Source organism: Candoia aspera, chromosome 10, assembly GCF_035149785.1.
Source record: "Candoia aspera isolate rCanAsp1 chromosome 10, rCanAsp1.hap2, whole genome shotgun sequence".
Taxonomy (NCBI): domain Eukaryota; kingdom Metazoa; phylum Chordata; class Lepidosauria; order Squamata; family Boidae; genus Candoia; species Candoia aspera.
In genome coordinates, this window is record NC_086162.1 from 19,244,395 (window position 1) to 19,258,547 (window position 14,153).

Below are 14,153 nucleotides of genomic sequence, written 5' to 3' on the forward strand. Positions count from 1 at the left end.
CTATAATATGATTATTGGGCAACCATCATTTCCTATGTTAATGATTATTTTATATTATATTCTTTGAACTCTTTTTTAGTATCTGATGATTGCACACCAGCCATAATCCTAGTGGCCAGGGTGGTATACAAATGTAAAATAAATAAAATAGGTGATGATCATTCCTTTTAGGAGCTGGCCCACCTGACAGTTGACTAACAGCTCATTTGATTTTCATTTCATTGATTTATTGACTCTATCACCATTTTTTAAAATGGTCCTTTATTACATTTATATACTATCTTTTGTTCTTTGGGGAATTCAGGTAGGTTCCTGCACTCCTTCCCCAAGTTAAAACCACCATTGCTATAATAAAAATTGACTCTTCTTTAGCCTTGGGGTCTACCTTTGATCAATACACAAGCAACCCAGGTAGGTTTCTAGTTTTGGCCACAGTAACATCTAAAAGTATTATGGAGGTGAGATGAAAGAGTTTTGTCCTCATTTGACTTGACATACCTAGCTCTGTCCACTTGTATGGATCATAATATAAGCAGATAGCACAGCCAAAAGGATGAAGAAACATCTCTTATATAACTGGCCAGGTCAAGTGGCCAAGAGTTATCTAACAATATTTTCAGGATCTTAATCCATCAATAAAACCCCTTGTCACAGCCAGTAAGAACTGACACTCTATTAATTCAAACTGATATTAGTCCTTTGATCCAACTTCCTGCTCTTGACGTATTTCGGATCCTTTTTTCCATAAACAAAAACAACCACTGATCCAGTTAATGGATATCAACAAGAGATATTAGCTTCTGAAGATTAGGCTTTGTTGACCAGACATCACAGGAAAATATCTGTTGTCATTATCAAAGAAAATGGTGTCCCCAGACCAGTTTGTGTAATATGACTTTTAGTTCATTGTTCTGATATGCAGAGGCAACTGGTGGGAAGGGGAAAACGGTTGCTGTGTTTACCCAACATATGGAATCATAAACTAATCCAGCAGTCTAAGTTCACACAACATGCAACCCCCCAAAACCTCCTAACTAATCAAGATTAAAACTAACTCAGATTAGCTTGCTAGGCAGTTTTACAACACCTGCAGCTTTCATTGTGGTAATTCACCAAATGTAACGTAACATAATGTAACATAACAAAATCAACTTTTGTAGTAATTTTTGGACTTTTGCATAGGCACTCCCCTGCCCTTTAAATCAGTATTATTTTATTTATTTATTTAATCTCGCCTTTATTATTTTTACAAATAACTCAAGGCGGGAAACATACCTAATACTCCTTCCTCCTCCTATTTTCCCCATAACAACAACCCTGTGAGGTGGGCTGGGCTGAGAGGGAGTGACTGGCCCAAGATCACCCGGCCGGCTTCCATGCCTAAGGCGGGACCAGAACTCTCAGTCTCCTGGTCTCTAGCCCGTTGCCTTAACCACTAGACCAAACTGGCTCAGCTGAAATTGTATCAGCTAAAATTGGGGAAGATTCATTGAAATTGCTACATAGCACTAGGGAGCTGAGCCCAATAGCAAGAGAGAATTGGAATATATTTACACAGGTGATGGTTCTGTGAGAAAATTCAAAAGTTTGGGGGAAAAGTTTTTCTCGAAACTGGGGAAATAATCAGAATGTTGTGCTAGACTCTAGATTAGACTCATTATCAGCATTTGAGGAAGAAATGAAAAGTGCTGCATAAAGAATGCATTTTATTTTTGTAAGTGGCTGCTAGACAATTTATCGTCCATGTCTGGAAGAAAGAGAATGATCTGTCAGTGTCAATCTGCTTTCGGGAATGTTGCCAAATAGCCTTAATAAAGATAGCAGGGTGGGGTGGGTGAGGTGGGGGGCTTGGTATAGCTGATTTTCTAACAGTTTTTTTAATAGCTTGATTGAGTATGAACAAGGTGGCATCAATATGTACTCCTCCTGATGGAGAAGATAGTTTAAAAAGAAACACTGAGCACTCTATTATTCTGTACTGTTATTATTAGTATAATTAATGTATGTATAACTTAGCTCATTATACTATGTACTACTTTCAATACTACATAATATAACACGTAAAGTTTGCAACTCTTTTCTTTATACTATGGAATCTGCAAAAAATTCTGTGTCAATACAGTATGCTTTTTGTATCTGTTCGCCTGAAATATTTTAGTGCGGACTAATTCTGTCTGAAACCAACAATTATGCCCCATTTTTAGAAAAGCCAAAGCAGTGTCTGATTCTCTGAAACTAACTGATTTCATACCATGGAATGATGTGACCTGGGAAATTACATTCAAGGTCATTTGTGGGTATGGTATCTATCCATATTGTGTCACTCTCAGTAGAACAGATCTGGCATTGATGCCTGATATTAATATACCAATGTTGTTAGAAGTAAAACAAAAATAACACTGTGGTTATGGCTTATGCCTGGAGATTCTTTTGCTTGTTTTCCCACTTCTTTCTGTTTTGGTTGCAAATGTTCATTTATTTAAGATAAGATGTCCAGCAACATCCATCACAAATCATGATGACATCAAAGCAATGGCAGGTGTATGATAATGCAATTGTGCAAATGCCACGATTATGGACTTGCTTCACAACATCTCATTCATGGACAGAGATCATGGTACTTTTGTGATGACACTATTATGTACATATCAGATCAAATCCAAATCAAATCAGACCTTTATCATGGCCATAGGTCAAGCAATTGGATACAGATAAAAGAGATGAAAGTGAAAAAAAAATCTTCAGCTAGGAAGAAAAGAGTTCAATTTTTCAGATGCAAGAGAGATGGATGGTGCACATAGAAGCACAAGGCTGGGCAGTTCAGGAATGAATAAATCTGCACAGTGGTCAGATAAGAGAAGTGACAAACAGAAGTCATGCTGTCTACCAGGGATTTTTTCCAGAATAGGATGCATGAAAGTCAGGATTTGATGGGCTCCCTGTAGGATAAAGGAGAGTATGGCTCAAGGCACCCAAGAAAATAAAGCAATTGATCATCAAACCCTATCCCTAACCCAGAGTTCTCACTCAAGGCACAAATGACCAGGCTAAATTATCTTACTTCAGACACACGATGCGAAGACCAAGCTCTCTGGGGAAGGCCTCAGTGCTGGGAAAAATGGAAAGAAAGATAAAAAGAGAATGACCAGCAGCCAGGTGGATGGACTCAGTTACAGTGGTGATGGGGACACTGTTAGAAGACCTGAAGGACCAGATTAAGGACAGATCGTCATTTTATATATCTGCTGGCTTGCAATATTTATAAGTGTTTAGGCCCCCTTAGAAACCTGCTGGAAGGAAATCTTACCAGGGTCCATTCCAAGCCAAAAATGAAGGTATGCAGGCAGTTGCTTGAACAGAAGTGATTGCTTTATTGTCCGAGAGCACGAAATACAGAGAAGTCAGCTGTTGGAGGTAGCCACACCTGTTATTTCCCCACCAGCCCTTTATATAGGGACTTGGGTCTTATTGTTAGTGAAAAGAGCATGAAAGACAATGCTTTGTCTTAGCCAGGTCACGCTTAGGTGATCGGCTTGCAGGGAATTTGATCAGGTTATCAGGAGGTTCCTTTATGGTTCATGTTGGTATTCTCCTATTATTCTATTGTGATCCTTTATGTTTAAGTTATTTCACTTCTATTTTTAATCTTAGTCTTTTGTGCTGAAGTTTCCATCTTCTTACCCAGTTTGGGGAAGTGTTTTTGGCAGGAAGCATCTACTGGGGGAAGACGTGGTTCGAAAATGGCAGTTTGGAAGAGAAGGGGGGGGTTGCTTGAACCCTTCCAACAATCCCTCCTCTTGTGCAAAAGAAAAAAAAAAGATCCCCCCCCTTTTCTGCACAACCAGATAGTGAACCAAAGGTGTAGATCATTGTATGAATCAAAGTTGTGCCTTTTGTCAATTTGCATCATCATGAGAATACCTGTTCGGGGAAAGGGAGGGGGCTGATCCTTGTTTGGGGACAGATAAACATTTCCTAAAATATTCTAAGTAAGGGAGTAAACATTGGGCAAGACAGCAGACAAATATTTCTATTTTTGCAAGGTGTACAATTCCCAGAGACATGGTTTTTATATCCCCAGCTGGTCCCTCCCCCTCATCCAGGCACAAATCTGTGTATTACCACATATTTTCTTTTTCTAAAGCAATCAGTTAGAAAGCCCAATTTGCTAATTTCAAAGTCCCAGATAGTCCAGAGTCCTAGAAAGCCTTTCCAAGCTCAACTGGTCAGCCTCTGGATCCTCTGCAAGCTTGATCTGTGGTAGCCAGGGGGTGCAGCAGCGTGGCACTGTGGTCCAGCCCTGTAGACTTCACCAAGTTCAAAGGGATGCTGGGCTTCCTCCGGGGGCACAGTCTGGGTCAGGGTGTTCTGTCTCCACAGTCGTGGGAGGTGCCTGTGTAGGGAAGAGAGATAGGAAAGCGAAACAAGTGTCCCCCCTCTCCTAAGTTAGGTGAGTGCAGGTCTCGTTCGTCCTCTTGGTGCAAGGTCAAGTTACACCAGAAGCACAAGTCCAGATCTTGAAGTGGTCAAGCATGATGAGCAGTTGGTTGAGGCAGGTCTGGCGTTGAAAGGTCTCTCCTTTTGGGGAGAGGTTAGAAGAGATGGTCCTTGACTTGCGTTTTCCAGTCCACACTTTGGCTCAAAAGAGTGATTAAAAGATTAGGTCCATGCCTCAGAGTCCCACTGAAGTGATGCTTCAGGTGATTCCAGCAATCAGCATGATCTCCCATAGACGTCAAAGGGATCAGTCCATGGCTTCTTGCAGCTTTGGGGTCTTGTAGGTGCAGAATGGATCTCTTCTTTCGGCTCTCAGGTGCAAAGGGACAGCGTTCTGTCCTGGTTACTCTACAAACACCACCTTTGGCTACAAGAATCTGCTGTAGAACTAACCGCTTCTGGAAACTATTTGTCTAGTGCTAGCATTTCTACGTGTCGGGAGCCAATTGCTTTGGAGCTGCATCACGTGCTGCTTGTCCTAAAGTACTGGACGCAAAGTTATGATGGTCATATTGCAGGTTGGGCTCCTCATATAAAATTCCAGGTCATTTTATGGGAGGCAATCTGACTTAGAGCCCTGGCCCAGCTGTCAGAAGCATTTATATTGTCTTCAGGAGGATGTTGCCACATGCCTGCGCTAAAGTGCCAGGTGAGGCAAAAGGAGAACCCACGCCCTTCCTTTCCTCCCAGCTTCCAGTGTGTTCCCTCTTGGGCTTGTGTGCCATCCCAGTGAATGAGCACCAAGCACTTGCCCAGTCTAACACCCTGGCTGGGGAAACAGGAACGTCTCCATAACAATTAAAGACTCCTTTCTTGGTGTTGTGATTGTTTGACTAAGGCAGCTTGAACACTTGGGACACTGATTACAATAAAAAAAAATGGGAGCTCTTGCCTTCAATGGGAAAGGAAAAGGAAACCAAATGTGGCAGAGAGAGAGAGAGAGAGAGAGAGAGGGAGAGAGAGAGAGAAACCCTGATCTCACTTATAATTCAGCCTCTAATGCTTCCTTCTTTGATTCTTACCAGCGTGTGGGTGGGAGTGTGCACGAGGGGACATCAGCTTTCCCTTAGCACCTGAAGCCTTTTGGTAAGATTTGCAGAGCTCTTTCCCATTTTGACTGGAAGATGTTTTTCTATTTGAAGTCTTGACATGGATCTGGTCTTAGACTTGAGGTAGCTGCAAGGCTGGTCTGGGGTCAAGTAGCCAGTTCGTGGAGTGCTGCATCATCTGGGAAGCCATGGGGTGGGAATGCAGAAATTTTGGTCTGCCCATCAGGATGTTGTGGTGGAATCTTGGTCTGCTTATCCTGAAATGAAATATACGCTTCCATCCCCCCTGTTCTCTCCTTATAGCCAAGTTTGTGAAGAAAGGGGCAAACTGTAGAATAGATGGATGGGGAAAGAAGGAAAGTTTCTATCCAGGAGGCCTCTGCTAAAGAGGCATTCTTAGCAGATGACCCTGAAGAGATGAGAAAAGTCAAAGTCCATAAACTTGCAAAAGAAGAGAAAATTAAGGGAAAAGCATGGAGGTCCTAAAAAAAGCAGCAAGTGACTCAGAAACGAGAAGATAAAGAAAGCTTTTGAGTAGCTTTAAGTGCTAGCAGACATTGGCATTTAAGAAAGAAAGGACAGTTCACTTAACAAAGGGTTCAGAGGTGGAAAGGTGATGCAAGAACTGAGATGCTGCTATTTTCAGCAACAATATTGTGTTTAAACACATCCGCATTTGTAAGTTTAAATATAATAACCATGATCCAGCAGCTGCAGTAGAAGATAGCTGTTTTGGGAACATTGGTTAAAGATTATTCAGATTTATTGCCTGTTGCTATACTTGGTGGTGCCTTTTCCTTTTTTGCTAGCTTAGTTCAATTTATTGTTCAAGCATGCATACCTACTGCTTTCTCTGGCATCCTTTTGTAAGTTTAACGAGGAAGTAAAAAAAAAGTCTAACTCAGAACAGCTCAACTGTATGTCACATTTAAGCACTGTGAGGTTGAAGTTGTTAGTAGCTGTTGAAGTCGTTAGGTGTCGCTCATCAGATAAACTGGGACTTGGTAGACAAAAGACCATTCACAACCTTCCATCTGCATATCTGAAGCATTAACAGGTAGGGTCAAACAAAGAACAAAGATGGGGTGCATTACCAAGGAAAAATCCAGAGCCAAGTGCAACAATCAGATCCAGACAAACAACACATGCCGACTTCAAGCTGTCTGAATCACATTTCTTAAACCTTCTTATTACTGACCATATAAAGCACAAACTTTCCTCTTGCTTCCTTCCTATGTCCTATCCGGACTACCTTTCTGGTGCCTTCTAGAGCATGGCACTTTCTCAAACTTCCCATCTACATACAGTTACCAAGCATCAACTTTCTGACAAACAAGGCATACACAGTGATAGAAATCAAGGGTAGTTGCAAGCCTGGCAGTTGTCCTTACATGTGCTCCACTCATCTCCTACAATAGTTTTTTCTTTCTTTCTTACAAATAAAGGGTTCTAGTAGTGACCTTAATATCCCTTAATGCTCCTCAAGCAGCTGTCCTTGGCTGATTCTCCATCAGGGGAGCAAACTGTGGAAGCAGGACCTTGGGGGCCAATGGGCATCTCTGGTAGCCCAGAGCATCTTCCTGAGAGAACACAACAAACGGTTCAGACACACAAACAGACAAACCACGTGTGCGTGCACAGACACACTTAGAAAATGAAACAAAAGCAAAACCACTGGTAAGTCAGGTGAGAAGGCTTTAGTTTTTTTTCTTAAGATTTTAATATAGCATAATTGTAAGTACCCATTTCAGACCAAATCAAGCTACCAGCTGCATCTGTGAGCTTAGTCCATTTCAGACAACCACTGGGCATGGCTTTTCCCTCATCCCTGCCTGGACGGGCAGTAATGTTAGCAGATGCTGGGAAAGCCTTTAGCCCAGGAGAGGTCAAAAAAGTCACACACCAAGCATTTCTATAAAAATAATTTATTTACAGAAAGCAAAACAAAAGCAAAACATATTTAAAGGACTTAGCTCCCCTTTGGAGCAAGCCTTGCTTGGCTACATTGCCGGCAGAAAAAAAAAAAAGAGGAAGTAAGAAACAAGTCCGGGCAGGTCCTCCTCCCCCCAGGCGATTTGCATGAAGCACGTGAAAGGAGTCAATCAAATACAACCTCTTCACCTGGCCAAATGATTAGGTATAATAGCAGTCTTAATCGTTAGTAGGAAAACCTCAACAAGTAACCCCTCAGGTTTTCCCACCTTGGGCACGAAAGCTGGCTGGGTGACCTTGGCCAGTCCCTCTCTCTCAGCCCAAGAGCCAATCAGGCGTGGTATGATAATTCTAGTCCCACCTTAGGCATGGAAGCCAGCTGGGTGACCTTGGGCCAGTCCTTCTTTCTCAGCCCAGCCCACCTCACAGGGCTGTTGTTGTGGGGAAAATAGGAGGAGGAAGGAGTATTAGGTATGTTCACTGCCTTGAGTTATTTATAAAAATAATAAAGGCAGGATAGAAAATAAATAAATAAATAAATAAATAAATAAATAAATAAATCTTGCCACAGTAATCATATATAGAAATAATTTTACATGGCTTTTTTCAAACTTTTTATCCATTAATCCTAAAAGGAAAAGTTCTGGCTTCAATTGACTATTGATCTCTAAAATCTTCTGTGTCAAGGTATATATGATCCAATTCAGTTTGGATGCCCAGACTGAATCCCTTTGAAATTTCTGAATGTTTTGGAAAAATCACTATTTCTGCACAGACAGGCAGAAGTGTTTGGATAATCTAAAGAAACTTGAAGGTGTCTCATTTAATTCAATAGTACAGTCTGACTTTCTGATTTTATAAAATTTACTTGATTCAGAGATTCAAATAAATTGTCCTAAATCAAATCACTAAATGGATGTTTTGCAAGAGAAGAATAAAAATAAACAGTAATCCCATAGTTTACCTTTGACATTGAATAACCTATCATTCATTGCCACGTTAAAAAAATATAAAACTGATTTTGTTGCCCTTGAACCTTATTTTCCTTGAACAGAAGTCAGGCAAAATGCATACAATGGCTTACTAAATCCCAACATTCTTTTTCCAGTGTGGTCCAAAAGGTGCTTATGAGAATCCAGGTGGAGCTTATATTTCCAGGCAGAATATCCTTGGCTCAGTCTATTACATTTCCGGGCTTCAAAATGAATTTGGGTAGGGCTGTCAAACTGAAAAGCACGCCTTAGGCTATGTCTAAGATGTATACAACTAAATGACCACTAGATGGAAGCAAATAAATATAGGTAAACCTTTGCTGTCATGTAATGGACATCTGAATCATTGCAGACTAGATGTATAGCCCTATGCCATACTTCTCTTTATGAACAAATCAAATGATTGGTGATCAAGTAGCAATTACATTATTTGACTTCTGTGGAGTGTGATCTAAATGCTTATCGCAATGCTTATAAGCACCCATGTGGAGGAGGCTACATTTGTTCCTCCAAATTGACAGAACAACCCAGTGGTGCCAGCGTGCAGAGGGCAGAGGGAATGGCCTTGAGAGACAGGAGGAAGGAGGAAGACAATGGTCAGATAAAAGATACATGAGAAAACATCTCAGACAAGACTCTCCCTAGTTCACATGAAGTTAAAGGAAGGAAGGGGAAGCACATTCAGACTTGCAAGATTCTGTTACTATCTATAGCTGTTCCAATAAAAGTAGTAAGGTCTACATGTCATTGGATCCCTAGCCTGGTCTACCTTGAAGGGCTGACACTGCCTAATGGAAGAGCCACCCCCTTGAGGCTTCTGATAGGCCACGAAGATCTCACTCCTTCCCCAGGCGGTAGGCCAGGTTGTTAATGGAGCCTCACATGTGTCTCTTGTGCTCTGAGTTAGTTATGCACTAGTTTGGTGATTGTATTACGATTACTCTATAATCATCATTTGTATGTTTTGTTTATATGGGTTGTGTATTATTGCTTTCATTTTGTGTATTGGTGGTTAGGTGCCCAGAGTTATTTATTTAAGATGGGCAGCCCTATACATTTTCTAAATCAATACATGGAAAACCAGAATCAGATTGCTAAGCTAAATTACCCAGTTATTAAATGAAAGGAGAGAATATTAAACTCAATGTATTCCCTATCTCCCACTGCCAGTAACACAAATAGATTTTTCTTTCTGTATGAATCACGACTAAGCAACTGTCCTCTGAATATAGCATAAGAATGTAATTATTCACCTCTAAGATCAAAGGAGGCATGGAAGCAATGAAGCAAGACCAGTAAAGGGATTAATGGTTTATAACTTCTTAAGGGTTTTGAGGGTTAGGTTGGGGACGTTGCTCAAAATAACAAATAAGCCTATAAGAGACTTCATTTATTAAAAAAAAAAAGAGGCATCAGTAACACCATTTTCACACCAATTTTCCACAGCACCATTTTGGGGGTGGGGATGGCAGTGAGGACAGAGAAGCACAGGAATTTGTCTGATGGGTGGACATATGAGGTCCATTGACTGTGGCCTAAAGAAGGGTAACAGAAAACTGGGATAAATATGGTTGTAGGGCTTGTGATCAAGTGTTCATTTCTCAGAATCAACAAACAATTAACATGATGTGAACCCCACTATAATAAGGGGGGGAAAATAAATAAATAATTTTCAGAGCACAGTGATGAAGACAACACTCCGTGATATAGCTCTGTTTATTCTTGTAGAGTAACCCGTGTTCACGATTAAGAGAAAGTGCCCCCAAATCAACAGAAAGAAGTACAATTGCGGGAGCCCTTCTGAGAAGAAAGTTGCAGTTCCCCTTTGATCCTTGATTAGGACGAAATTATGAAAGTGGAAAGAGAAAGGGCGGGAGGCGACTCTGGATTTTATTCTCAGCAAATGCAGTTGGTGGATCTAGAAAAAACAAAATGAGTGAAAGTGAAATATTTGGCATGAAAAGGACTGACTCTTACATACCCTTATATTAACGTAGCTAATATTTCACAATTTTTGCCTGCATCGTTCTTTTACTGTCAGTGTCAATAGTGCAAAATAGTCTACGTATGTGAAAGCAAGTTGTCTTAAAGGCCTGGGAGAAATCTGTACAACATAAATCTCTCCTAAAGCAACACGTATCTTCCATACCCACCAGAGTCCATTTTCCCATTCAGATGCTTTGATTTACATTGCCTGGAAAAATAAAAAGCAGATGAACAATTCAACAACTATGAACAAGTGGAGTATTGATGCTCTTGTGGGCAATACTGGAAAAGTTTATGTATTAACTGATACAATGGATGGCGTGGAGAGGGTGGATAATTGCCACTATTAGAATATTCTAATTTTTTACAGCACTATTAAACTATGGGTGCACACATCTCTGTTAGGAATGCTTGCTATATATTGACATTGAGATAATTCATTTATGTCCTGCTTCTGAAAGACTGGTACTCAAGGCAGTCATCAGGAGCTTAAATGACATTTTGGAATCAACAGATTATCCCCAGGACCAGGAATTAATCTTGATTTCCTGTAAAGAGTAAGATACTAGGGAAGAAGAAAAAACAATATTATGGAACTCACCTAGCTGTTGTCAGAAGCAGAACCATAGTAATTACCAGGGAACCCAGCATCAACCTAATAAAGAAGTAAATAGATTCTGTGAATGTCTCTTCATATTACTTTAAAAGTTAAATGGAAACAACCTCTTGAGTTTCCACATCAATTAAGCTTCAACAGATTTTCAAAAAAAGAAAATGGGTGAACAACAGCAAGTAAGCCTTTGCTCTAAACAAAGGTAAGTGGGTGAAAGCAAGAAGTCTGTAATGTGACAGAGACATGTAGAAACGGTCATTTCCAAAACAGTATGTAAAGCTCCTCCATAGGATCACCAAATCAGGTCTTTGGAGCTCTACCTTCATTGATCTGTCATTAAATATTCCAGGAGTGAGGTTCCCGCATGCATTGTCATGTTCCCGTTCCGATGTTTATGGTTCCTCGTAACGTTTCACATGTCATGTCTGCGGTTGCGTGCCTGCCTGGCCACGCTGGTAAATTTCCTTTGTGCTGACTTGTGATCTTCTGGAATGTATGTTTGGGTTATCTCTGCTGTTCAAGGTTACTTTCTCAGGCCGGTTCTAACGGTTGCTAGCATCTGGGGTGGGTGGTTGCTATGCTAGCCTGAGGGGAGGGTTCGCAATGGGAGCAAGGCTTTTTAAGTTTGTATTTGTCGCGCTTTTGCTCATTCTCAGCTTTCTTCATACTTTGCATACTATTCACTCAATAAGTCAGTTTTCTCTAGTAATTACTAGTGAGACTCCTTTTATTGGAATAGGCAACCGTTACACCCTTTTGAAATGATGTAAAATGTGTCCACTACTGTTCCTTTGGCAAAGCTAGGACTGGATGACTCAGGAAGATGCCTTAACTCACCAGACTTTAAAAATGACACCAGGGTACCAAAGTAGCACAGTGGTTGAGGTGTCTGTGCTGTCTGTATTGACTTATTACGATATATCATGCATGCTCTTCTTCTGAAAGACTAACCCTCAAGGCAGTCATCAGGAGTTCAACTGATATCTTGGAATCAACAGATTTTCCCAAGTGCCAGGAATTATTCTTGATTTACTACCAAAAGGAAGATACCAAGGAAGAAGAAAATCCAATCTTATGTAACTCACCTGTGTGTTGTCAGGAGCAGAATCAAAGTAACGATCAGGGAGACCAGCAAACTAATAAAGAAGGAAATAGAGCCTGTGAATGTCTCTTCAGATTATTTTAAAAATTAAGCATCGTGGAAGCAACTTCTTGAGTCTGCACATGAATTAAGCTTCAACTGATTTTACAAAATCATGTGTGAACAACAGCAAGTATACCTTTGCTCTAAATGGCTTCTTGAGAAGTGGGACAAAGAAAGAAGTCTATAATGTGATGGAGAAACATGTAACAAAGGGCATTTCCCCACTAATGTCGTACGGCTTCTCCATAGAATCACCAAGGTATGGTTGAAGTGATGTAAAATCTGTCCACGTTACCATTAATTTAGGGAAAGCTAGGGTTGGATGACTCAAGAAGCTTCTTTAGCTCACCAGACTATAAAAATCACACCAGGGTATCATAGTAGGGCAGTGGTTGAGATATCTTTATGTATTGACTTATTAAGATACTGGATTTATCCCCTACTTATGCGAGACTGACCCTCGAGGCTGACATCTTGAAATCAACAGATCTTCCCCAGTACCAGGAATTAGTCTTGACTTGCTGTCAAAAGAAAGATTCAAGGGAAGAAGAAAATCTACTTTAATGGAACTCACCGGGCTGCTGGGACGAGGAGGGCCATTGTAGCGATCAGGGGAACCAGCCAACTAATAAATAAGCAAATAGATCCTGTGCATGTTCCTTCAGATTATTTTAAAAATTAAACCTCACAGAAGCCAAGTTCTTGGGTCTGTGCATGCATTAAGTAAGCATCAAGATATTTTGCAGAGTAACATGTGTGAACAACAGCAACTAAACCTTTGCTCTAAATGGCTTCTTGTAAAGTGGTAGCAAGAAAGAAGTCTGTAATGTGATGGAGAGACATGTAACAAAGCTCACTAGTGTCCTACGGCTTCTCCATAGGATCACCAGAGCATTGCTGAAGTGATGTAAAATGTTTCCACATTACCGTTCCTTTGTCAACTGACATCTGGGAATCAACAGATTTTCCCCAGTACTGGGAATTAGTCTTGTCTTGCTGTTAAAAAGAAGATACCAGGAAAGATTAAAATCCAATCAAATCCAGGCAGTGGTCAAGGTGTGTGACTTGAACTGGAGAGACACTTGTTGAAGAAGGGAGCAACAGTTCTAATTTCCAAGTTCACTCCAGTGCTTACTGAGTGATTTTGGGCCAACCATTCTATCTCAGGCCAACCTACCTTATGATGTTATGGGGATAAAATTTGGGGAGACCCACATGTAAGCAGCCTTGAGTTCTCAGACCAAATTTGTGAGGATATTTATATTTATATTAATAAAGATATAATGCTACACATTATTTCTTGTGGAAAAACTATACAGCCCTTGAAGCTTCAAGTCTTGTTATCTCTGTCCCACAAGAATATAAGGAAAGAATGTGCTTAATTTTAAGGCCAGCAGAACCAGCTTCTCCCACCTTCAAATGAATAGCCTTTCAGGAGGTCTTGGCACAATTTCATACTCACTGTGCCACTGTAGGCAGGGTAAGGGGCAACTAATCCAGGCTTAGTAGTGGTGGGAGGCCCAAAGGAATCAGCAGGAGGAGACATCAGTGGCCTAGGTGTGGTTGGATTAGGTTTATCTTGCTGCAGAATGACACAATCAGAATAAAAAAACCCCAAAAGATTCAGTCACTGATCTCACTTCTTTCCCACAATCCTCATTAAAAGAAACCCACCAACCATACTGAAGCCCATGGATGTATCTCCTTCTAGAGGCTGTCCTGCAGAGGCAGTGATGTGAGTTTTCCTCGGTGCCAAGGACTCCTATCTTACTCCCCTCCAGCTGTGCTGGATTACCATTCCCACCACCATCACATGCTGGAGCTACCTAGAATTGGCATCCCAAATATCTACAGGGTACAACTGACTTCCACAGCAAAGAGTTGAGATTATCCCCAGATGATTCCACCTGGGCTCCTGTAAACAACAACCCCCTAAGTGT

The 14,153-nt window shown here is 40.9% G+C and overlaps 1 protein-coding gene and 1 long non-coding RNA gene across 2 annotated transcripts in view; both read right to left on the reverse strand.

Annotated features, from left to right (window-relative positions):
- The window catches only part of LOC134503512 (uncharacterized), a 142,207-nt gene extending 128,401 nt beyond the window's left edge, over positions 1–13,806 (reverse strand). Inside the window, exons 1-2 of the mRNA XM_063312312.1 lie at positions 13,676–13,806; positions 12,788–12,838 (exon numbers count right to left, since the gene is read on the reverse strand). Coding sequence (XP_063168382.1) covers positions 12,788–12,838; positions 13,676–13,759 — 135 coding nt within the window. The 5' untranslated portion in view covers positions 13,760–13,806. The remainder of the gene's footprint in view (positions 1–12,787; positions 12,839–13,675) is intronic.
- LOC134503558 (uncharacterized) lies at positions 10,172–10,658 on the reverse strand. The gene is made up of 2 exons (XR_010068556.1): positions 10,624–10,658; positions 10,172–10,388 (listed from the first exon to the last, which is right to left on the reverse strand). It is a non-coding gene; the product is annotated as an uncharacterized LOC134503558 (long non-coding RNA).
- Positions 13,807–14,153: the final 347 nt, after the last annotated feature.